Raw genomic sequence first — 25,865 nt, 5'->3', positions numbered from 1 at the left:
TCTTTTAAACATAATTTTATTGGGGGCTCTTACAGCTCTTATCACAATCCACACACACATCCATGTGTCAAGCACATTTGTACATATGTTGCTATGATCATTTCAAAAAGTTTTCTTTCTACTTGAGCCCTTGGTATGAGCACCTCATTTCCCCTCTTCCCTACCCTCCCTCCCTCATGAACCCTTGAAAATTTATCATTTTTCCCATGTCTCATACTGACAGCTGTCTCCCTTCACCCACTTTTCTGTTGTCTGACCCCTGGGAAGGAGTTATATGTAGATCATTGTGATCAATTTCCCATTCCTTCCCCTACCTTCTCCTTCCCCTCCTGGTATCACTATTTTCATTATTGGTCCTGAGGGGTTTATCTGTCCTGGATTTCTTGTGTTTCCAGCTCTTATCTGTAGCAGTGTACATGCTCTGGTCTTGCCGGATTTGTAAGGTAGAATTGGGGTCATGATAAGGGGGTGCGGAAGGATGCTTTAGAAACTAGAGGAAAGTTGTAGGGTATGGTGCTATACTGAACCCTGACTGGCTCATCTCTTCCTTGTGACCCTTCTGTAAGGGGCTGTCCAATTGTCTACAGATGGGCTTTGGCTCTCCACTCTGCCCTCCCCCTCATTCACATTGATAAGATTTTTTGTTCTGGGTCTTTGAGTATCAAATGTGAGGCAGAATGTCTGGTCTTATACATGTATTTTATTATAAATACAGAGCCAATCAATTTAAAAATAATTCATCCAGAAACAGAAGGAAAAAAAAATTCAGTGGCCTTAGCCAGGCAAAATTAAATCACACAGCATAGAGAGGACATGGGGAAAAAACAGTATATACAAAGGTTAGGAAACCTCTAAGGCACAGCATAGAGCAGTCAATATTGAAAAAAAAATCTTCTTTCTGACACCCTTCCAGAAATTCTATCTGCGTAGAAGAATTCAGGGAAGGAAGCACATTTTCCTGCCTTCAACCTTCCTTCCTCTTTATTCTAAGGCACGCGGGGACTCAGACCTCATAGGAGAGAAGGGAACATTCAGAGACTGTTTAAGAAGCCTACAGTTCTGTCCTCATCTCCCCCTCATGTCCTAATACATTCTCATAGCTCCTGTCCCCAAGCAGGCATGAGCACCGTGGGGGCTTCCTAGGTTGTACACACGGCCAACGGCATGAGTGACAGTGCTCCTTTTAGGGGCCGCTCACCTTTCAAGAACCAAACACACCTGGCAGAAGCCAAGGATTCCCGAGAAGACCCAGTGGAGCAGACAGAGACGATGGAAGGCGGGGTGCAGGGAGAAACCTGGAACAGAACGGTATTCTGAGATGCCTAGAAACTGAGGTAGATTCACTTCTATCTATGAGTGAGGAACGTGCCTCCTGTCACCTTCTGTTTGGAGCCCTTGATTCAAAGGCCAGAGGAGCTCCCGGCAAAGGGAACCTGGGGGACTTTGGTGGTTTCTTTCAACAAAGGCTGTCAGATTGGCTTATACAACTGAGGTGTATAAAGACAACTTTTACAGAAATCATGAAATATTACAACAATTTAAATGGTGGTATGTCTCCAAAAAGTGGGGAAAAAACCCAATACCTTCAAATTTTCATTCTTTAACAATAATTTAAATAATTTTGTGAAAGTTCTTCTGGATTCCTTTTCCAAGTTCCCAGTAGATTGTCTCTATTACAAGATGACTTCTTCAAACTTGTTTTGATTGAATGCCATAAATATATGCAAAAAGTACATGCTCATTTGCATTTTCCATTAGAAATCGCCTATAAGTTTTTCTAGTTTCTTCTGGTGGGTTTTCTCGTGTCAAGCTTGCAAAAAAGTTTAGATTGTATTCTTAATAATTAGCAAAGTGCGTCCTCCCTTATCCTATAGGTTGACAACTCTGACAGTAGACGCAGTTGTAGAGTTACGCAGTTTAGTTTGCAGCATATATTTGATTTTCACACTTGGCTTTGAAGAGACAGGAGAAGCAATTATGCTTTTACTTCTTTCGTTTTCTGGCACAGAACCCTCAAAGTTATGACAAATTCAAATTGGGCTCTGATGGGACGGGACTTGGGTGGGAAGGAATGAGGGTGCTCTGAAGAGGTAAGTTTAAAAAATATCTAGGTGAGGACAGGAAGGGACATGGGTGATCCTAGGAACTCTCTCTCAAAGTTGTCTTTGCCAAATTCCATGGCATCCACTGGTGGCAGGGTCTATGCCTTAGTCGGCTGGTGGCAGAGCAGCAAGGAGCGCAGCTTGGAAGTGGGATTGGTTTCCTTTTCCCCTGAGGCTAAATGGATCTCCCCTGATGGGATGACAAGGACCAGGAATAGAGCACGGCAGGTTGTATTACTTCTTTTTAACTTCTGTATAAATTGCTTCTGTGACCACTGGGGGTGGGGAGTCTGAAGTTGGAGTTTTGGGTTCCTGTGGCGAACTGAAGTTCACAGTACAGTATGCAACGTCATTAGCCTGAAAAGAAGAAGTGCCAACAAGTCAATCAGTATCAACGGCCGTGCCGTGCCCTGGCATATCATAATGTAGCACCATGTATTACTACCGCTTTTAGCTTTGGTGGAGGGCTTTTGTTACTCATTATCTCTGCTTGAGAAACTCCTGTTGAATGGTCATTAGAAGAAATACATTATCGAATTCTCACAACGGAAGACACAACAGCAATGAGAATGAACAGACTATAAATACCCAGAACAATATGAATGGAAGTCACAGTATGTGACATTGAATGAGAGCAAACCAAAAAAGCTAATCTGGAAGTGAGGATTGGGATTACTCTATGACCGGGAGAGTTTATTTGGGGTAGATGTTGCTTATATGGGATGGATAGTGGTGTTCATAAGGACTTTCCAGCAGATATGTGTGTTCTTTATGAAATGGGAGAAGCTGTGTAAAATGATGATCCAGGAACTAGGACCTCAGAATGTCCTCTATGATGGGGATTATGCTTTTGACAGGAAGAGGAAGGTTAGAATGAAGGTGGAGAAGGGAGGATTACTTAGTCACTCCTTTGTGCTCGGAATTGTGCAAGGTACTTGACATAATATTTTAATCCTGTCAACGTCACTTATAGATAGACAGCTCACTTCACAGATGACAAAGCAGAGGGTCAAAGAATTGAAGTTACTTGCTCAAATTCACAGATACTAAGAGTCCTAGTCAGAATTCAAATATAGGATGGGGATAATCCCAAAATCCAACTCCTTGCTAAGAGTTGGACCCATGGAAGCCATCAACCAACACTTCTTTGTTGCTCCACTTTGACTCAAACTTGATCTTAGAGAGTAGTATTCAAGAGTCACTCAACCTAGAGTGATTGTTCAGGGGAATGGAGCTTATTTAATAGTGGTGAAACAATTTGGACTGGGTAGTGAGAAAGGTCTTACAACTTGAAGAATGCAGTAATTCTCACTGAATTGTACATGTACAGATGGTTGAGATCGTATACAAGGAGGCTTCAAGAAAAAAACTCATGGAAAAATGGAATGAAAAGATAATGGATTTTTCCATGTACCCTTTGAAGCACCCTTGTGTATCTTGTTATGGGTACTTTCACTTCGCTGCTCTCGGCTCTTACGCTCACTCTCGTCTTGAACACAGAATCACTCATTGCAAACAGAGCTATTTCCATGAGAAGTTGAGCTAATGAAAACGGCCATGCTTACCATGTTAGGCAGAGAGCATTCCTGATCTGGGAAAAGAAAAGAAGAGTTTCACATTATGATTAGGGCAAAGAATGTATGGATGGGCTTTATACAATTGATGTGTGTAAATGTATGGATTGTGATAAGAGTTATATGAGCCCCTAATAAAATGTAAAAAAAAAAAGAGTTTCACATTAATGAACGTGCCAAGCTGACGTACAGCCTTTGAATAGCCGTGTTTCTAGGCTGTTTTAGTTTCTACCCAAAGAGGAAGCAGGTGGTGGGGGTGGTAAGGGGTGGCCCATGGTCAGTGGAGAGATTCCATGTGTCTGCGAGTCTGTGGTCCAGCAGCATTAGGACAAGAGGAGGGGCAGGAATGCGGTATCAGCAGGCCTCAGTCCATTTCTGAAATTTGTATCAATGCACAGACCTTGATTTTGGCCCAGAGACATTCTCAGCAGTAAGGTCTAGTGGCAAGGAGGGGCCGTGACACCTGCAGCACCCAGTGCACCCACAGTCAGGGAAAAGCCTCACCCAGGGAGAGTGCCCACATCCATAATAGAGGCAGGAGTGGAAGGAGGAGGAGGGACTGGCTCCTGGAAACATGTCCATCCCCCTGAAGCCCGGTTGGCCTGGGGCTGTGTCTCAGGGGAACCTTCTGAGGTGAGGACCTATGCCAACTTCTAGTTGGAGAACAGAGATCCCTCTGTAGACCATCAGAAGGCCGAGAGTGGGTTGGGAATCTGGGAGTTTCTACGAGGGTACAGCAGGAGGTAGAACACACCAGCCCTCACGTTGGGTGGCTTTACTTACTGTGGTTGGCTGCTGAGGGTTTCTGCTCTGTAGGATCATGCTGGTCGCTTGCCCTAAATAAATACCAGACACTGTGACTTCTCCAAAACACAGGAAAGCTGTTCTCTGAATGGAGAAGGGCACTTTCAGCAGTTAGCGCCTCAGTGTTCACGGACACCTTTCCTCCTAGGCCCTCGTCTCTAACCACTGCAAGTACCGATGCATTTCCATTTGCTAAGTGTGCATGTGTTACGGTGGGGTTTGCTATGTGCCATCCAATCAATTTCAACTCAAAGAGACCCCAGGTGACAGGGTTTTCTAGGAAGCAGTCTTGACGGGAGCAGATGGACAGGCAGGTCCTTCTCCTGAGGAGCTGTTCCCTGGTGGGTTCCAGCTGTCAACCTAGGACTTAACTCTTGTCCCAGTTCAGGAGGACATACTGTTGTGTCTCCTCAGATGTGCAGTTAGGCCAATTCTTTACCAGCTGCTTCCCTTTTCCGGAGGCACACAGCTTATTGCCTGGAGACCTTTCGGGTGTTTCTGGTTTTTCTTACAGTGAGTTCCTCTGTCATCCCTCCCTCCTACTATGTGGTCACCAGGGCACAGGGCGTCCTGTTTCTGTTTTCATTTTCTCATTGATTTTCCCATTGGACCCTGACCTTCCCGACTGTGGGACAGAAGCATATACTTGGGCATTTTTCATCCCATGGGAGTGGGGAACTCCATGTCCAAGAGGCAGTGGGATACTGGGAGCATGAAGAGCAGGGAAGCAGAGCCCTGAGTGCTGAGCAGCAGGAGTTTAGGAAGGAGGTAGAGGAGGCCCAGACCCAGAGGCAGGTGAAGAAGAGCCTGTTCTCTCTCGTCAGCATGGCAGTTAGCTTTGGAAAAAGCAGAACAAGAGAAAAACAGCATACCGTCCAGTCTTCCTGACCCACAGACAGTACACCAGAGCTGCTACCAGGCACATGCAGGCCAGGACTCCAATCACGATGCCAGCAATGGCCCCAGCTGAGAGGCCAGAATTGCTTTCATTTGCTATTGGAAGAAAACAACAACAACCAAAAATCAGAAGGAAAGAAAGTCAGTTATTTGGCAAGTCAAAGTCAAGAGGGGTGGGGGTGTGCTTGGGGAAACAAGTTTCAACAGGAAGTATCTGTTACTCGTCACATCGACAGCTGTTTCAGGAGAGAGCGCTGTGAGGTGACTGGCAGACTGTATCCTTGCCCTTTTTCCCCTCCTCTCTTTTATGTTGTCTGTAGGTTGATGGACAGTCTTGTCTCAATTCCCTCCCGGCCTGTCTGCACTCAGTGCTAGCTGGTCAGTGATGCTAAGGCTGGCTCTCAGATCCTTCTGAAGCTTTGGGAACGTGAGAAAGGCTGGCTGCTGTTTTTGTGTGGTTAGAACTCCCCTCTTGGCTTCTCCACCTTTCCTGCTCACATCTTCTTCTCAACTTCCCAGGTGTGGCAGCCATGACTGTGCACCTCTCCAGTCTCCTGTGCCGGGGACTTAGCTGTTGGAATAGCCAGACTGCTGTGCTCCGATTCCCCACTTGGTTTCCACAGGGACCTTGCTCCCCACAGGCTCCCCGCAGGGCTACTCAAGCAGGCCCTTCCTGAGGGCAGTGTCCTCTGACTGGCTTGAGGACTCCCCAGGGGCTTTGTGGACACATTCTCAGGACTCCTAGACCCTTTGACGCACTGCCACTGTGTCACCTGCAACTCAAAGTGACCCTCCAGGACCGAATGGAAACTCTCCCGTGAGTTTCTGAGGCTGCACGTGTTTCCGGGAGCAGAAAGTCTCCTCATTCTCCCTCGGAGCAGCTGGCTAGCCCAGCAGGTGACCTGTCAGGTCACCCAGGCTTCTCTTGAGGGCTGAGCTGCAGCCCATGCCCTCCCTCATCGCCATTCCCTTCACAGCGCTCAGCTTGCATTGGGGTCCAGCCCTCTCAGGGCCCTCCTGCCCGGCTCCACATTCCCCCGGAGACCTCTTCTCCAGTCATTATCTTAAAAAAATAATTGTATTGAGGGCTCTTACAATTCTTATTACAATCCATGTATCAATTGTGTCAGGCATACCTGCACACATGTTTTTTCCAACATTGTTTTCTAGACAATGTCTTTCTATTGAGCCCTTGGTATCAGCTACTCTTCCTGCCCCCCCCCCTTGTCACCCCTTGATAGATTATAAATCATTGTTATTTCATATCTGACACCAACAGCTGTCTCCCGTCCCCCATGGTTTCCACTGTTCTTCCCCCCTAGTGGGGAGTGTGTGGTTGTGCGTTGATCGTTATGGTCGGTTCCCCCTCTAATAATTATCTTGCTTGTCTAATGGCATCCTTATTGCTCCTTCGTCTTAAAACTAACATATCAGACTTTACCTTTGGCATTTAACTTAAATGATAGTAAAATTGCATTTCTATTTTTCTCTTTATTTAATAGTGTTTTCCTTCGATTAACTATCCAGTGTTGAGACTGAACATGTAAGTTAATCTGTTGACAAAAGGGATCATTTTAGTCACTATAAGGTCTGCATATTTTAGTCCAGACCTTGTGTCAATTAATTTTGAATTATAAAATTTCTTTTCCTTAACTTTTTAAAGATTCAAGCATTATAGAATAAACTGCCAGGAAGACAAGCACCACTCAGTAAATATTTTTAAATGCTTTTCTCGAGAAAACCTTTCTATGTTTTATCAGTAGCTGCTTTCAAAACCCAGTGTCACTGCCATGGCTTTTCTCAGGTCTAAACATATTATTAAAAATGGCAAAACAGATACGGTCTTAACCACTACACTAACCCCAAGGTGAGCCACCTGAGAAGAATGACCTAGAACTTGACTTCTGAAAGGTCACACTCAACTCTTAACTTCTTCCCCCAAACCCTTTCCCATATTTAGCCAAGAATCAGGTCTCAGTTGGTTTCTGTGAAATGCGTTCCCTCCCACTTCCACTTATAATTCCTTTTGTGGCTGAGCCTGGTACCCAAAGCTGGTTGTTCATGTGAATGCTAGCTAGTGTTTATTGGATGTATTGTGTATCAGATCTTGTGCAAAATATTTTGCATATGTTATTTGATCTTATAGTCATCATGTCACACAAACAATATTTACATTTTACAGATGAAAAATTGAAGTTTGGAGGGGTGAAAAAAATTCATCCAAAGTCTTAAATCTCATAGGAGGTCAAACTGAGGCTTGACTTCAAGCCTGCCCGACTTCACGGCTAATGCTAGTGGTAGCAATAATAAGAGCTAACATTCATGGAACATTTTCTCTGTGTATGACAGTCTTCATGGTTCAATGGAAGAACACATTAAGCCTTTAAAATAATCTTATGAAGCAGTCCTTTTATTACAATTTTTGGTTGAGGAATCTGAGACTCGGAAATTCAGAATCTCGTGCCAGTCACACCTGGAGGTCAGTGTCGGTATATGACACTTATAGATAGCTTTGTTTCAGAGCCTGAGCTCTTGACCACTTCACCATTTTTTTTTAATGGTTAGGGGCTCATACAACTCTTATCACAATCCATACATACATCAATGGTGTGAAGCACATTTGTACATTCATTGCCACTTCACCATTGTTTACTATAATAATCTATTCACTGACATTGTGTCCCTGCTCACTTTTACCCATGTTGCCCACCATTGCAAGAGTTAGTCTATGCTGAGAAGATGTAGAGTGGGGATAAAGTGTCACTCACCTTCCACAGTCAGGATGACGGAGTCACTTTTTTGGGTACTGATTTGGTTGGAGACCTCACACTGATAGTTCCCAGCATCCTCCATCCTGACAGGGTTTATGGTGAGGGATCTATTGTCCTGGGACAGCTCCATCGTCTCCGTGAGCTGCAGTCTTTTACCCTTGTGGAACCAGGAGATGGAGATTCTGTTGTGCTGGGTGAGGCAGGTGAAGACCACCGGCCCTGTATGTTCTGAGACTGTGGTGTTGCTGGGCTGGATGGAGGGCTTGGCCACGAACTCTGTGGAAAAACAGAGGAGGGGACTGAGAGAGGGCCTGGGGTTGGGGGTCATCTTTTTCTAGGAGCTCTCAGCCACCTTAGAGACCCCGCAGTGAGCTCGCAAGTTGACCCAGAAGGTGCTCCTGACCTTGCGCAGAGGCATGTCTGTCCCGGTGGGGATCCGTGAGAGCAGGATGGCCCTTCCCTCACTGGGAAGTAGATGCAGCCCCAGGGCCTCTGTAGGATCAGCGCAGGACCTCGCCCCAGCCTACCTGTGTACCAACCTTGTTGCTGGGTGGGATTTGTCTTCTCAAACTGTTGTTTTGAGTCTTTCCTAGAGTCTCCCGTGGCTGTGAGAGATCAGGCCCTCTCCAGCAGGCAAGCTTGTATGTGTGGGGAAGGCAGGCTGCCTGCATTGTCCGGGTCAGGGCCAAGCCAGCTGCATATGCAGAAGGGAAGGCCCTTCCTTTTAGCTAAACAGGATGCCAGGGAATAATAAGCCCAGCCTGCGCAAGTAACGCTCTTGTAGAAATGATAGTGATTCCAATCTCAAGGTCTTCTCAATCTAAAAGAAGTTCTGCTTCCAGTCTATGAACCCAGTATCAGGTGATGCAAACCTTAGAGAGAAGAAGTTATGATCTTGACACAGGTTAGGACTCAGCCGTCTCTGCAAACTGCAGTGAGACACGGGAAAGCTGGAGTTGGTGGGACTGCCTTGTCTTCTGGGTCTGGGAAGTTTCTAACCTTTCACAGTGTGCAGCCTTACTACGTTCCTCTTGATCTCTGTGAGTAGAAAAGTACTTGCATTTCCCTTTCTGACAGATTTCTATCACACATAGGCTCCTGCGTTCACAGGTTTAACATAATATATATTTGGCCTGCCCCCTCTCTTCCATGAAGAGACTTTGTGGGTAAGTCAACCTAGTTTTCCAAGGGTGCTCCCTGACGCATTGTTTTCCTTTGTGAAGTCTCTGTGTCAGTGCCACACAGTTGATCCATCTGTGACTTTACCGTCAGGATGCAGCTTCAGATGAATCACCCCTAAGCTTTCCTCTCTTTCCTGCAGCCTGACCTAGTGTGTTTGAGGCAGTATGAACTGTACGCACTTGCTCCACACGGCCATGTCCGGCCATAGATGGTGTCAGAACCAGGCTGCTGAGTGAGGAATAGGGAACAGAGCAGGGGGCAGAACTTCAGCCTGCCCATCACCCCTCTGGGTTTGTATCATCCTCTCAAATCAGAAACATGTGAGCCTGTGGAAAGCTTTGTAGCATAGGGAGTCAGGGAAAGAAAACCAAGAGATGACAGAATGTGACAAGTTAGTGATAGACAGATTACGTTGAGGAGACTTCTACCTCCCCCCACTATGGATATGAAGCCCCTGCCATTCCAGGGAGCCACTTACCAGACACTGTGATATTCTTGATTGTGGTTCTATTGAAGTTAGTGGCAGGGTTATGGACACGGCAGGCATAGCTCCCACTGTCATCCACGGTGATGTTGGGGATAAGGAGCTGCTGTGTGGATTGCCTGTAGGTTTCATTGATAAACCAAGAATACTGTGCAGATGGGTTAGAACCTGCTTGACAGGTGAGGTTGATGCTGTCCCCTGGAGAGTAATGCTCAGCTGAGGGGGAGATGGTGGGGGTGTCTGGGCCATCTGGAGCAAACAGAACAAAGCTTGTTGTGATGTAACCAGAGGGAAGGGCCACAGCTTCCCTGAGTCTTGATTTTTAAAAGTCCCACAGAATAAGCCCCCTTACTTCACTGTGCTTGATCCTGAGACTACTGACCTGTTTCTCCATCTCAAGCCTTGACCCTGAGCATTGCCATTGACCAGGAGAAGCCCCTCCCCTTCTTGTCTCCTACATGACTATGCTTGCCTCTGTTTCCCAGAGAAGATGCCATGGCCAGTGTGGGTGTCCAGGGGCTGATGGTTCATGTACTTAGACTTGAGTAGCCTAATGCTGGCTGGACTCTGACAGTATGGATTTGGGCTGAAGTCTGTGTTATGGGGGAACAGAAATTACTCACAGAGAACATTCACGTAGAATGGGTCACTATAGTTGGAACTCACTGGGTTCCTGGTTCTACATTCATAATATCCTGATTCATCCCTTGTGACAGTGTGTATAGTGAGAGTCCTGTTGTCCATGGACAGCTCCAGTCTGGAATTTTCCGGGAGGCTCTGATTGTTTATCCACCATTGGTAGGTTGTGCTCTGAGTCTCAGGTTCACACAATAAGGTTACAGAGTCCTGGTCCTCTACAGGGTTGGAGCTGTTGCTCTTGATGGAGGGTTTGGGTAACTTCCCTGTCAGATAAAACAGAGTAAAGATTACCTCTTTGGTACCTTTGATTCCTGCACAGGCATCTTCCAATCAGAGTTGGCATTGCGTTCCTTGCACCCAACTTAGAGTGATTAGCATATCTGTCGTATAAGAAAAACACCTGACTAATTGGAATATCAGAGGATATAAGGTTTACCAGCATGATTCGATTACTGGAAAAAAATCCATTTTTTCAATTTTTCATTAAGGAGCAGATCTAGAGATCAGAGATTATCCCTGGGCTCTCCTGGCTCTTTTCTGATCAGCTGGCTGCTTGATTGACATCAGTTTTCTTCTCTGGAACTTGTGTGTTCTGCAGTCCCTGAAACTCTCCAATTCTACATTGTCCAGCCCAGGTGTTTTTCTGAAACTTCTGGTCAAAGATATTCTAGATGTGGGTAAAGATGGGAATTCTTATTATTCTCCAATCTGAAGATAGGGGGCAGCCTGGTTTGGTGACTGGGTGCTGAGTAGAAATTACACTCAGTGAGACTAGGAGTAAGCCCAGTGGTCAATCCAGTGGTCAGGCCAGAGGTCAGAAGATGGGGAAATTCTTCTCAATGTTTTATGGTGATTGCTCATGGCCCACTGATCTAAAATCAAGGAATACGCTAGAAAACAGTGAATGAATAAGCAGGAAATGGCTGGCTTTGAAAACAGGATCCTTTCTCCTTGGTCATTAAAGCCCCTTGTTACAGGGTTGAGAACAGGTGAGATCACATCTACCTGTACTGAAACACATGTGGACAATTACACATGCAGAGGGGTAACTAGCAGGAAACGAGAACATGCACTTGCCATGGGTCTGGCCGTGATGGACCACTTGTATGCAGTGGACTTGAATTTAAATTTGATTATGTAATTGTTGAAAATTCTCCCATATGTGAAAATGATTATCAATGAGCCAAATATCTAAGACCAATTGCTGGAAGGAATATTTACACTGCACCTTTGAAGGTGAAGCCCTGATGGCCAGCAAAGGTCACAGCACCATCAAAGGAAGATACTGAAGCCAGCTTGAAACCCAGGGCTCCCTTGGTGGGGAGAGACATGTGAGCCTGCTGAGGGGACAGAATGGATCAGAGGGAAATCCTGAGGTATCTCAATACAGAAGGAGGGAAGACATCACACTAGAAGAGCTGATGTTAGTCCATGCAGAAAAGAGGTCCTTGTCACTGACTCCTCACAGAGAGATTGTGAATCATTCATTTATTCACTCACCGTCCCCTCCTTCCTTCCTTTAGAGCAATGTATTACCCGCTGGATCACGTGTTCATGAGGAGAGAGAAAGCAAAGCCCTTTCCTTTATGCTCCAGGGGGAAAACACAGCACAGTTCCGTCAGCAAACATGGGAATGACTCCCTCCATTGTAGGGACCACCTAGATTGGCTGTATGGAAGTGGAGGCCTGTGTGTGCCTGTCCCTTAATGATTATTAAAGTAAATAATTAGTTCTGAAGTTAAACAGCATTAACAGTTTATTTGTCTGACCTCTTACCTGCTCCCACCCGCAACCCCATAAAAACGTTTCTTCTAACTGGGGGTGTCTAAGAGCAAAGCATCTGAACTAGTGGCTGCTTTCAGGGTCCACTTCCTGAAAAAGGCCATCCAAGTTGTAGGAACAGTCAGCGTTGTGGCTGCAAACAGATCTTGGTATGAAAGTGATCTGATAATCATGGTCTCTGTGAGCCAGTTTCAGTAGTTGTTCTATCCATGCCTCAGTTTCCCCTCAGGAAAATCCATGAAAGGATAAATAGTATGCATTTTATAAGGCTATCTGAATTAACCTGTATGTATTTATAACTGCCTTACTTAAAGCTAGCTACAGAGGAGCTGCACAAATCATCCTTCCTGACAGAGTGACAGGCTCAGAAACCCACAGGGGAAGTTCTACCCTATCCTAGAGGGTTTCTATACATCAGCACTGACTCAATGACAGTGAGTTCAGTCTTTTGCTTGATTATTTTCTCCACTCACCAGAGGGCTCATCAGATGGAAAAACACTACCTATAATATCTTCTCCCCTCTTTCTAACTCCTGGGGACACTTGCCTACCTGCGAAATCATATAAATTGCTTAGGGTAGTCCGTTAATGATCCGGGGCACTGGTCTACCTCTGGTCTCCAAACTGACCCTCAGGGGAAGGACACAGTTTACTATTCACTGACTAGAACAGCTCTTGGAGCTGAGCTCTGGCTCCAGGAGCCCCAAGACTCTGAAGTCAGTCAATTGTTGCTCCTAGTCAGCCCTGCCCAGGGGGTGAATAGGGAATCCTGGTGACAGGCTCCCCAGGCTCAGGAGGCATCAGGCCTAGGACAGGGTGTGGAAAGGCCTTCTGGAGCATGAGTCTGTCTGTGAGGACCCCGCAGTCACTCAGGCCAGGACCTCACCAAATGCTCCAGGGTCACGTTCAGGTGATGTGCAGCAGGGGTTTTGGGGGATTGATTGACTGATCCCCATTTGCTAGGTTAATGCCCCTCAGAGGATCTTCTCCGCAGGGAATGCCTGCAGGGCACAGATTCAGGAGAGGAATTCTGATGGAACAGCTCAGATCCAGGAGTGGACTAGAGCAGTGAGTGTAGGCCCAGTAAAGGTTCTAGACCTGTCAGTCATTATCTTACAGTAGAGTTAACCCCCTTCCCAGACTCAGATGTTAGGGAAGAATTACTCACGGAATACATGGATCTGTCCAGTCAGTTTCTCAGGGAATCCAGTTCTCTTTATTATTTGTAGTAAGTAGGCTCCTGTGTCTGCCAGGGTGACATGCTGCAGCAGCAGGGACCCATTGGGGTATATTTTCTCTCGACCAGTGTGGGCTGGCCCCTCAGTAGTGGTTTTACTTGTTACATCATATGTTACAATTCCATCCTTGGCATCTGTGTTGTCCCCTTTGTACCAGTTGTAGAATATAGCCTCTGCTCGTGAAGGATTGCGGAGGAGAACATCCTGTCCTTCAGCAGCAGCGCGGGGCACGGGTTCAATGGAGAGTTGGGCTGTGGTGGGCGGGCCCCATGAGAGTAACAGGGAGACTAGGAGGGAAGAGAGAGAAAGTGATGTCAACACGTGGACGATGTGGTTGGGAGGGAGAGCTGGGCCCTTGAGTCTGAGCAGCAATCTCTCAGCTCTTGGAAGTGGAGGGAGTGGAATTCTTGGGAGTTGCGTGCACAGACCTCTGTCCCCACGTCCATCCTGTCCCTGTTCTGTGTCCTCCATGGTGCGAATCACCATGTGACATCACATGCAAATCTATTCGCTTGTTTATTTCCCTCTCCCCTAGCTGTGAGCCTTGAGAAGGGGGTGGGTGGGCTGTACCCCTAGTGCCTAAACAGGGGTCACCGCCTCCTTCCCACTCCCCCAAGGGATCAGTGAAGGTTCTCTTTCACGTTCCGGTGTTTCCTTGTCCGTTCCTGAGATGGGTCCGCAAGGATATTGTTTAGAGTCCCTGGTCCAGGCTTTCTCTAGGTACCACATTGACATACGTTTAAAAAAAAAATGCTGTGAGTTTTAAAAATGCATTGTTTAGGGATGGTTAATTTGGGAAACATACTGCACTTGAGGTGTTACTTCCCTTTACCAGTTCTCACGGTGCAATGGGGGATGCGTTGGGCCGCCAACCCCAAGGGCAGCAGTTTGAACCCACCAGCTGTGCCTCAGGAGCAAGATGGCGCTTTCTGCTCCAGGAAAGATTCACAGCCTTGGAAACTCGAAGGGCAGCTTTCCTCCATGCTGTAGAATCACTGTGAGTCAGAGCTGACTTGAAAGCAGCACATGTGTCCTTTTCTGTTCTGTTTCTTAACCAATTCCAGTTCCCTGACATTTCCTGATGCTGCCTCACCTTCCCTTTCTGCATCCTCTCTAGTCTCACTGGGAGCTTTCTGTCACCTCCCAGACTCTTGACCTCTTGAGGCGACCCTGGCCCATCTCTGTTTTCCCACTCCCCCACCTCAGGGAATTGTCTCTTACCTGTGAGCAGTGCCCCCTGCCAGGAGCTGTGCCCTCTGCTGGGAGTGACTGAGGGGGGCTCCATGGGTCCCTGCTGCTGCTCTCTGCTCCCTCTGTGGGAAGAACTTCGGCCCCAGAACTGCTCACAAAGCTGGTGCCCAGAAGTGTCAGCTCTGCTGTCCTTTCTTCCTCTGAGCACCAAGCCTCCTCTTGGGGCGGGGCTTCCCCAGGTCATGTGGGCTGGGGGCGGGGTCTATTCTTGGAGGCCTCTTTTCCCCTCCCTTTTCATTTCTGTTTCTAAGCTTCTCTCATTCCCTTCTGTCTGCACTGTAGCTTCCCTGGCAATTGCTGCTGCCTCTGACTTCTCAGCCCTGACTGTCCCTACCTCATCCCTCCTGGTTGCTGGGGTGAGCCCAGTGCTGGGGCCTGGGCCTCCAGAGCTGTGTCCACTCAGAATCTGGGGCAGGGGCACAGTTGTTTCTCCCATGGAGTTCCTTTTTTAACACCATTTGGCTTTTCCCTTCAGAGCAGGAGCTCTAGGGAGGGCATCAGGACCTCTTGTCAATGAGAATTGTGTAGCAGAGTGACTTTATAAAGTGCCTAGACATTCAGGTGATACCTTTACACGCCGTTTCAGCAGCTACACAGTTAATGTTGAGGATGCCTTGCAGGGCTGAGAACCAGTGATTTGGTTCCTGGAGATGACTTCTGACCCTCTCCTGTGTACATGAATAGTCAGAAAAGCAAGAAACCAAACTTGCTGTCATCAAATTTGTTGTTAGTCATACTGACCATGTGGAGACTGTAAATCTTCCTGGGAGCAGAAAGCAGCATCTTTCTTCTACGAGCGAGTTTCACCAGCTTGTCCTTGTCTTCCTGAGGTACAGACAAAGAATCTGGTGTCCAGGAGGCAGCTGTATTTTTTTTTGGGTGGTGGTCATGGTGACATGGGACATTTCCTATGGGTCCTGAAGAGAAAAGACTGGAGATGGCAGGTTGGGGGTTGTGGGTCCCATGTCCTCAGGGCAGTGTTTCAGGGGGCCTCTCTCTCTGGTATCTGTTGGCTGAGTAGTGGTCAGAGCCCATCTGTGTTCTCTCTGACTGTCCGGGGCAGCCTGTGTCGTTGTCCAGGTGAGGGACTATGCCCACCTTGCCTTCCCCACGGGTAGGCCCACGCAGAGAGTGAGGAGCTGCACAGACACCCCTGCAGCACAAGGGCCCGGAGTCTCAGGCAGGAGGCACAGGACAGAGCTGACCTGGAGGAGGGGCTCCTCTGGGCCTGTGGGCAGAACAGAGGGAAACCAGTCTCTGCTCCCCCCCACCACCCCAGTTCTAGGGAACAGCCACGCCCCTTTCTCAGGGGAACTACTTTTCCCTGTGTTATGTCTCCCTCTGGGCGCCCTGAAGACACCTGTGGCTAATAGCTGTTGGGGCAACAGGGATGCAGCTCAGGCTCCGAAGGACATGACCTGGTGCTGACCCTGGGCAAGATGACCTTTCACCTTCAGGTTGGGGGTCATGCTCAGATTCTGTTTTCTGCAGGGCTGTAGGCTGCTCTGCTCCAGCCCAGTGTGGAGTACACCCAGGAGCGGGTGGAAGGTGTTGAGAGGACCCTTGGTTCTCGTGTCTCAAGGGCTGTTCGCCCAGGGGGATGTCCTGCCCGAGAGCACCTTTCTGTCCACAAGGCTTTAAGTGAGGAGCTTGCTGATGTGTTTTCAGCCTCATTAGAGAGAAACTACCTGGAAGGTTGCCTCCACCTGCCCTACTCTCTGCCCTGCAATGCCCTAGGTTTCCGTTATTGCAGGGCTGGGCCATCGCCTCAAGGTGATCCATGTCCTTGTCTATCATCTCTGAGTGACGTTTCCACAGGGCTGATCACTGGAACACTGTCCCACCTAGGACGCTGGGATCCTATGAGGTGCTTATGAAGGGAGGGGAGACCCTTGTGGGGTTAGCTCCTCTGAGATGGAAGGAAAGGTGGATCTTAAGAAATCCTGTCTTCAATCTGTGTTGTGAGTTCTCCTCATGCCAAGACTTCTTGGCACTGGGAATATGTGTCAGGAAACCGGAACCAAGCATCCCCACAGATCAGGGACCCTTTGTGGTGGAGAGTCTTACCCTAACTGCTTTGTGGTCACTAACAAGTTACTCAGGGTTAGTTGTCTTGGAGCTAATTAGGTCTCTGTGCCCATTGTCAGGAGGGCCCTGTCCTTCTTGACATTTTGAGGATTAAAACACCCACATCCTTGGGACAGCCCTAGGCACTTGCTGGCTTCCGCCTGTGCAGATGCCTCTGGCACTCCTGCGTCTGTGGAATGTGCTCTGACCCTCAACAGTCAGCATGGGAGGTGACGTGGTTCCTTTTCCTCCATTAAATAAATGTTTATTGCACACCTGCTACATGTCAGGTCTTAGGCCCTGGGGTCCACACATAAGACATGAGGTTGGAACGAGTGACGTCATGATAATGGCTATGAAGGATACTTCTCTGGGGACCTGAGCAGGTCTGGTGATCACAGAGAGCTTCTCCCACCTGGGAAGGGTCCTCTTGAGTGAGTCCTGAGCATGAGGGGGTGACATCAAGGGAAGGAGGGAGGTTGTGGAATGAGGAGCCTGGGGCAGTGGGCAGGGCCCTGAGGTGGGCAGAGCGTGGCTGGAGGGAGGAGCTGACAGCGTCGAGTGTTGGTGGGGTGAGAGTGAGGAGGACTGGGGACTGAGGACTGCTGATGGGGCTCAGACCCTGCTGACCTGGGTACAGACTTCTTTAGTGGATGTGGGTGAGGTTCTAGGCTGTAAATAGCTTTGCTGCCCTCTGCTGGACTATTAGACAATGTACAATGAAAATCGTGCTAATTTTTTTAGGTGAAATGTGTTAAGAGGAGACACTGAGAGACATTTTATAATGATAAAAATGTCAAAATATCAAGCATGTATAGCAATTATAAATATAAGAGGGAACTTCAAAACATTTGTGGAAAAGTGGATTATAAGATAATGAATTTTTTGAAAGTCACTTTACATACCTCTAGTAATAGAGACTGTAAAAATGTAAAGTAAAAATTTACATAATGAGGGCAAGAAATAGACTGTATTAATTGGAGAATTTGAATAATAAAGAGTATATCTAGATAGTACATTAAAAAGGAAATAGAGGACTTGAACAGCACTGTGCCCCATTAGATGAAACAGCACTCTCCACCTAACAAGAGCAGAACACACAGTAGTCTCTAGTACAAACCTTTGGGCCTGAACAAATGCTAGCAAATTATAAAATGTTAAAATAATTACAACGTGTTTTCTTGGGCCCCAGTGAATTAAAACTAGAATGCAATAACAGAAGGTTAACTGGAATAGTCTACAAACATGTAGATATGAAGCAACACATTATGAAAACACTAAATGGTCAAAAGAGGAATTACAGAGGAAATTAGGAAATATTTATATTTGAATGAAAATAAGAACAACAAACTAAATTTATGGGACACCCTGAGAATAGTACTCAGCTGGAAATTTATCATTAGAAAAGTGTACATTAAAAAAGAAGAAAGAGAGGTCTTCCAGTAAAATGACAGACTAAGCAGACAGGCTACCAAGACCCTCTACAACAGTGGTTCTCAACCTGTGGGTTGTGACCCCTTTGGGGGTCGAATGACCCTTTCACAGAGGTTGCCTAAGACCATTGGAAAACACATATTTCCGGTGATCTTAGGAACTGAGACACCACTCTTCTGTCTGTCTCCAGGCGGGCCCATCCACCTGCAGATACAGGTACACTCATATATGAGTACCCGGCATGATGACAGGTATGTGTGACAGGGTTGGCACCATAATGTACTTATGTGGACCAGTTACACATGTGTAGAAAGCAGCTACTGTGTTGAAAGCAGCAGTATTGGTGGTAAAGTGACACTTCATGAATTATAATTACTGGGTAAATGTAAAGTCATGTACTGTAAAATCATCAACTACTGTAAAATAAAATCTGTACTATGGGAGTTTAATCTGGATGCTGATCAGTCTTTTTATATTCAGCTGTGGTTGATGTGACTACTGCCCCCCTGTGATAGTAACAGGTATGTAAAAAAAGAACAGAGAATGGTAAATCATAGGAAACTAATGAACTGTATTGACTGAACTATGCTATGTATTATCTTTTATTTTATTAAAGGTATCGTTATATATTATTTTCTTTAGAAAAACCATCTGATGACAATGGATCGTATAGAGAAGAACGTTAAGAAAAGAACATGTAGTGAGGATTTTTTTTACAGTATGGTTTTACCTTAATAATTACAGCAGGAATTGAGAAACTGCAATGTGTTATTTATTGTGAAGTTCTACCAGCTGAATCTATGAAGCCGAACAAACTAAAACACCATTTTGATAGCAAGCATTTGAGCTTTGCCAGCAAGGATACCAACTATTTTAGATGCAAAGCTGATGAACTCAAGAAAGCCAGACTTGACACTGGTGGCAAGTACCACAAACAAAATGTAGCAGCCATTGAAGCTTCATATTTGGTGGCACTCAGACTTGCCAGAGCTACGAAACCTCATACCATGGCTGAGGATTTACTGTTGCCAGTGGCCAAAGACATTGTTTGAGTTATAATCAGACACATTTGTTACTAAATTGAGTGCAGTTTCCTTATCTGATGACACTGTCCGCAGAAGAATAGATGACATGTCTGCTGATATTTTTAGATCAGTAATCCAGGAAATTAAATCTGCTCCATTTCCAATACTTAGCATCCAGCTCGATGAATCTACAGATGTTACAAACTGTTCATAGTTACTGGTTTACGTGAAGTATAATTACATGAGGTAACTTTAAAGATTAGTTTCTTTTTTGCAAACCTCTTGAAATGACAACTACTGCACATGATGTATTTGACACAGTTGATTCAGAAAGAGCATAAGATCTCTTGGGAAAAGGTTTGTGGTGTTTGCACAGATGATGCTCCAGCTATGCTAGGATGTTGATCTGGAGCTCAATGTTTGGTACTGAATGAGTCACCAAAAGTTGTCGGAACTCACTGTATGATTCATTGGTAAATATTAGCAACAAATATGCTACCATAGAGATACAAGAAGTAATGAAAACCGTCATAAGTTCTGTCAATTTTGTAAAGGCAAACACTTAAATAGTCAACTGTTTTAGAAACTGCAGTGAGTTGGATGTGCGGAATAATGCTCTGCTGTTTCACACTGAAGTGAGATGGTTGTCGAGGGGAAAAGTTTTAAAATGTGTTTTTGATCTTTGTGATGAACTCAAAACGTTTTTAAATCAGAAAACAATACTACAGTTCGAAGTACTTTTCAGCGACAAAAGTGAACTGCAGAAAATAGCTTACTTGGTTACCATCTTTGCCATCTTGGATGAGTTAAATGTATCACTGCAAGGACCAAATGCAACATGTCATGATTTGTCTGAAAAGATCAGATCATTCCAAATGAAACTTCAGCTTTGGCAAAAAAAAAAAAAAGACTGGATGAAAATAAAATTTACATGTTGCCTACCTTATCTGTTTTCTTTGAGGAACATGGCATTGAAAGAACACTTGCACATGCTTGCAGACAAAATTTCACCATACTTTCCACATCTACCTGACACCCCATTTGCACTTGCCATTTACAGCTAAAGTTGAAGATGTTCCTGAGATAGCACAAGAGGAGTTCATTGAACTTAGTAACCATGATGCAGTAAGAACTGATTTCTCTACACAGCCAGTTACAAAATTCTGGATCAAGTGTTTTCAGTCATATCCTGTTTTCTCTGAGACTGTGTTACTCCTTCTTCTTCCATTTTCAACAACATATCTTTGTGAAACAGGGTTTTCCATCTTGTTAGTTATCAAGTCTAAATACAGAAGTAGACTTGTTGTGGAAGATGATCTTCATTGTGCAAAGACTGCCCAGAGAATTTCTGATCTGCTGAGAAAGAAGCTATCTCAACCTTCACATTGATGTTGGCTTTTTACGCATACTGTCACAAATGTAGCAATGTAGTTTACTGTTGTTATATTAAGACTGTTAGCCATGTTGCACCATGCTTCAAGAGAAAATTTCACTTATTTTTAAGTAGAAATAAATTTTTCATAACATATAATTACATATTGTTTTTGTGATTAATCACTAAGCTTTAATTATGTTCAATTTGTAACAATGAAAATACATTCTGCATATCACATATTTCCATTATGATTTATAAAAGTAGCAAAATTACAGTTATGAAATAGCAATGAAAATAATTTTATGGTTGGGGGTCACCACAACATGAGGAACTGTATTAAAGGGTCATGGCATTAGGAAAGATGAGAACCACTGCTCTACCACAAAGGCTTGAGAGACTAAATGAAGCAGATATTAATGATAACTAGAACCATGAGACTCAGAGGGAAAGATTGAGAGATGGATTGATAGCAACTAAAAGGAGCTAGCAATAGCAGTGAACAAGGTGACAAATAGAATGATCAGCTTCCAGCTTCTCTGACACAGCACAGCCTTCTAGAACTTTTGTAAACAGTGTTCTGATCAAGGCAGAAACCTGGTAATCAGCTGTGCTTTTTCAAGAGCACACAAATGTCTACAATGACTGGCAACCAGAAAACAATTCTGCCAACACTGCCCAGTTACATCTGTACCTCTTGCAGCCCACCTGATGGGGTGAGGGGTTCCCACCTATTCTTGCCTCACCTAATCAATGACAGACAGTGACCAACAGCAGCTCAATCCACCACTAATTGCTCCACATGAAGCATGAACAGGGACCTTTGCACACACTCCCATCCTCTATCAGACCCACTGGGAGACAAGTGCTCTGTGGCAAAGTCTTGCCTAGATGGAGAACTGATGAATAGACTACCAACTCGGACATGCTCACTTGAATATGTCTAAGCAAAACAACAACAAAAAAACAGGGACAATAGACAACCAGTTCACATGAAGAAATATTACATAGAATCGCTCAAAAAAGTGATCAAAATATAGAGCTATAAAACTCAAAAGAATTCAAAAGAATGATATTTAAGTGTTTTCAATGGATTGAGAAAGAGATTGAGCAAAACAGCAGACAAAATCTAGAAAAGGACAGACAAAAGTATACAAGAGTCAATAAACACTATAAAAGCAAACTGACAAAGTAAGTGAAATTTTAGACATCACACAAAAACAACAAATACAAATCCAGGAGATTAATTTTCAGATTGCATAAATGGATCACAAGACTAATGAGTAGACTGTTCCCACACAGCCTTGGAGGTCGGGACAGGGGCTTTTTCACGGCACAGCCACAGCTAAACCCAAACCCTCACAGCTCCATGAGCAGGGATCAGGGTTCAGCTACACTGCGGCTTTGTTAGGTAGCTTAGCCTAGGGAATTGGGAAGCCCATTTACGCATGCCCAAGAGAGCCAGCAAAGGACAAAAGCTGGATTTTCCCGCCGGTGGGCCCAGATGGGCGTTACACCTGGAGCAGCTCACCTGGGCCAGGTGACTGCAATTCAGCCAATGGGATCAACCTGGGGTCGTTCACCACGCCTTCTCCGGGAACCCTTGAAAAGGCAGGGACAGAGAGGGAGAGGGGTCTTGTCTTGGTTTGCTTGTGCGATCTGGTCGTCTTCGTGGGACGGGAGAGATCCTTGCATGTTCCGGAGCAGTCTCTGCCAGGCCCCATGGAAAAGGAATCCTAATGGGTGCCGCGTAAAACCTGATGCTTCTTTAAACTTTCATTAAATTCACTTGGATCACGAGCCTGGGTTTGGCGTGAAATCTTTCTCACGCGGAGCCAAGGACCGAGGCTGAAATTTAGGCCGGAGAGAGAAACCTAACAGCTTCTGTTAACATCTCTGCTCTCTGTCCGTTTCTTGAGACTCTTCTTGCGGTTCAGCTGCAGCCTGCAGCTGGGGCTTGGGGAAACGAATAAACCCTTGCAGCTCCACAGGCTGGGAGTGGGACTCAGCTACACAGTTGCTTTTGCTTCCCTCGCTTTCCTATACCCCTGCACAGTCTAAACGGTCTTACTTTTAAATTTTTATCCTCCTCCTTATTTTTGCCCTGTTCTCTCACACTCCATTGTGGATTTACAGAACACTCCCTTTGCCCTAGGACATTTACGCCTGAGCCACACCCAGCTAGGTGAGCCACACCCTGCAGAGATAGCCCAAGGCTAGGGAAAGGCCTGCTTTCTCTCCAGGGGATACTAAGCCCAACTTCTCACCAGGGAATTCCTGTCTGTGTACCTGGGGCGGGGGGGATAAGGCTGCTCAGCCAACACTAAGCAATAGCAGGAACTTCAGCCCAACCTCTGCAACACAGAGGCAGGCAACCGACCAGCCATCTTGGGCACTCACTTGATAGGGAAGCCACAGGAGGATAAAGTGGGAGGTTAATCCCATAGTAAAATCAGCTGTAGGCAGTTCGAAGAAGCATGCCTATAAGTCTCCCAGAGAGAGCCTAGAAAATGGCACCTGGTCCCTCTAAAACAACTCAACGCAAACAACCATCAGCCCCAACGACCTCAACGAAAAAACTGGAGAAACAAAAGGCAAAGGCAGAAGATGCCCTGAACATAACAACATACATAGAAGAAGCAGACATTGAGATGCCACGCAAAGAAATTCTCAGAATGCTGCTTGGAGCCATGCAGGATATGAGGGAAACAATACAGAAAAAGGATGAAACGATAGAGAAGATAAAAGCCACACACCAAAGGGAAATACAGGAGCTTAGTGAGGAGATAACAAAAACCAATAGCAGAATCACGGTCCTTGAGAATTGATTGGAGGAATCAGAGAACTGCATCAGTGACTTGGAGGACAGCCTAGCAGATTTTAACAAACGTGAACAAAAATCTAATAAGAGCATCAGTGAAGCTGAAGAAAACCTAGGAGCTATGTCTGATGCTATGAAGTGGAACAACATTAGAATTATTGGCCTGCCAGAGGAAGACACAACAAAGAAGTCATCTGCAACAATAGCGAGAGAATTCTTGGAGGAAAACTTTCCCAGCCGAATGAATGAAAGCCAGGCAACCAACCAGGAGGCTGAAAGAACACCAGCACAACAGGACCCCAAGGAGAAATCACCAAGGCACATAATAGTTAAACTATCCAACTTTGAGGAAAAGGAGAAAATCATGAGAGCAGCTAGGGAAAAACAAATAATCACATATAAAGGTTCCCATATAAGAATATGCTCAGACCTATCAGCAGAAACTATGAAAAGAGAGAGTGCAGTAACATACTCCAAAAATTGAAGGAAAACAATGCAAATCCAAGAATCCCAGCCAAATTATCGATCAAGATCGATGGAGAAGTAAAAGTCTTCCCAGACTAGGAAAAACTCGAAAAATACATTACAACAAACCCAGCCTTACAAAAAATCCTCGCCGACTCAGTATGGGCAGAAGAATAACACTCACCAAGCATAAATAAGAGACTGTCACATAGAACAACCTCACCCAGAGGGCAACAAAGAGAAAACAGACCCCAAGATAGCAATGGCTTAAGGATGGAAAGAAGTCAAGAATGATACACACACAAAACATGCACTAATGAGAAATGAAAGGAAAACTCCCAACACAAAAGATATAAAATGACATCACAGAGTCCGCAGATGGAGATAATAACCCTGAATATCAATGGCCTGAATTCAGGCATTAAAAGACTGAGACTAGCAGTGTTAGGGTCTCGATGGACCCGGAGGGGCAACGACCCTGGATGGGAAAAAGAAAGAGAGACATGGGGCAAGACAAGTGCTGATCAAGCCCGTTTATTTTGCCAAAACTCTGGGTATATATTCACAACAGAGAAGGAAGTGGGAGGCACATATTCCAATGAAGCACATTGTGTAACAACCGCACACTGTACAACAGCCAATCAGTCACATGTTCCCAATAAGGTACAAAGGGTGCGCAACAGTACTGAAAGACATCGTGGTGATGTACGGGTGAACTTATCACTATGTTCCTAATATGGTATATCTGCAGTTCAATGGATGCTCAGTACTTTGACTAATGGCAACAAGGTCAGTTATCGGAACTGTTCATGCTACAGTAGCTTGGAATGTGGGGGCGAAGTTGGGCAGGAAACAAAGCCTTGCTGTTACAAAGTGGCCAAGTTTCTGCTACGTGTCTGAGGCCAGGATCTTAATGGCTATCGGCTCCCAACATAGCAGACTGGCTTAGAAAACACATCCCATCAATCTGCTGCCTACAGTAGACACATCTCAAGGCTACAGACAAAAATAGGCTGAGAATCAAAGGCTGGAGAAGGACTGTGTTAGGGTTCTCTAGAGAGACAAACCAGATTGCCAGTAATTATATATAAATATATTTATAAAGATAGATATATAATACAAGAAATGAACCATTAAATTATATACAGATAGATAATACAAGAAATTAATAGTTAAATTATAAAGCAGTCAGACACTAGCAGTCCTTTAAGACTTGAGAGCTGCCAGTTGCCAGTCCCCTTCTGTAGAGAGAGCTGGGCTATATATATCCAGGCAGCAAACAGCAAGGCAGGTCCCCAACTGTCATCAACTGTAGGTCCCCAGCTCCAGAGATGAACATTCCAATCGTGTGGGCTTAAAGGGACCTCAACTTGCAGCGACACAGTTCACAGGCTAGGCATTCCACAGGTAGTGTACCCCTTTAAATTGAGGCATAGAACAAGCAAGGCGAGGCTCACTGAGCCATTTATCCATCTGCCCTTCAGTTAATCCTACTTGTGTTTATCGGCCAGGCTGGCACAATAAACTATCGCAATCCACCCCTTGCCAACCTGTACACAATTCTTTACCCATACATACTTATACAATTCTTTACCCATACATACTTATATAATTTCCAGATATTAATGAAATCACACTTATACTTATCATCAATCGTCTATCATACATGTAAATGAAAACATACTGAGTCAAATTATATCTGATATATCATACTTGAACAAAGGAAATATATGCAATAATCACATACAAAGAAAATACATTGACAATTACAAGCCTCGCTTTTGCAATTGATCTCGTGGTCGTAATTGATAGGTAGAACTACCTTCTACTGCTACCCATTCTGTATTACCTTTGCCCTGAGCAAGCACCTCAGCTGGCTGTGGTTTTTTGCCTGGCGGGGTGACCCAGACCTTCATTGCTGAGGGGTCTGGGTCATTATAAGTTCTGTTAGGATTGG

General features: G+C 45.4%; 1 protein-coding gene and 1 long non-coding RNA gene across 4 annotated transcripts in view; one reads left to right on the top strand and one right to left on the bottom strand.

Annotated features, from left to right (window-relative positions):
* The window catches only part of LOC142432002 (uncharacterized), a 189,966-nt gene extending 169,260 nt beyond the window's left edge, over positions 1–20,706 (top strand). For both annotated transcript variants that reach the window (XR_012780863.1, XR_012780862.1), the window contains one exon: positions 18,868–20,706. This is a non-coding gene — a long non-coding RNA (uncharacterized LOC142432002). The remainder of the gene's footprint in view (positions 1–18,867) is intronic.
* CEACAM1 (CEA cell adhesion molecule 1) lies at positions 680–14,859 on the bottom strand. 2 transcript variants are annotated; one of them, XM_075537037.1, is made up of 9 exons: positions 14,695–14,859; positions 13,404–13,760; positions 10,438–10,716; positions 9,809–10,063; positions 8,146–8,424; positions 5,353–5,473; positions 4,460–4,512; positions 3,668–3,693; positions 681–2,459 (listed from the first exon to the last, which is right to left on the bottom strand). In XM_075537037.1, exons 1-9 carry the CDS (start codon positions 14,756–14,758, stop codon positions 2,337–2,339), a joined length of 1,557 nt encoding a protein of 518 aa, XP_075393152.1. In that variant the 5' UTR covers positions 14,759–14,859; the 3' UTR covers positions 681–2,336. The 2 variants fall into 2 exon arrangements, with proteins under 2 accessions (XP_075393153.1, XP_075393152.1); XM_075537038.1 differs by lacking the exon at positions 4,460–4,512 and having other exon boundaries at positions 680–2,459.
* Positions 20,707–25,865: the final 5,159 nt, after the last annotated feature.

Source organism: Tenrec ecaudatus, chromosome 18, assembly GCF_050624435.1.
Source record: "Tenrec ecaudatus isolate mTenEca1 chromosome 18, mTenEca1.hap1, whole genome shotgun sequence".
Lineage (NCBI taxonomy): Eukaryota > Metazoa > Chordata > Mammalia > Afrosoricida > Tenrecidae > Tenrec > Tenrec ecaudatus.
The sequence above is the reverse complement of the archived record's forward strand: the minus strand, read 5'-3'. Positions and strand labels throughout refer to the sequence as shown.

What these genes read in the sequence shown, in the direction of transcription:
- CEACAM1 (XM_075537037.1), bottom strand. Translation starts at nt 14,758, where the DNA reads ATGGAGCCCCCCTCAGTCACTCCCAGCAGAGGGCACAGCTCCTGGCAG. An exon ending in CAAGAATATCACAGTGTCTG is followed by an intron (nt 8,425 to 9,808) that starts GTAAGTGGCTCC and finishes GTTTTTCCACAG; the next exon opens with AGTTCGTGGCCAAGCCCTCC. An exon ending in TGGGTCAGGAAGACTGGACG is followed by an intron (nt 4,513 to 5,352) that starts GTATGCTGTTTT and finishes GTATTTATTTAG; the next exon opens with GGCAAGCGACCAGCATGATC.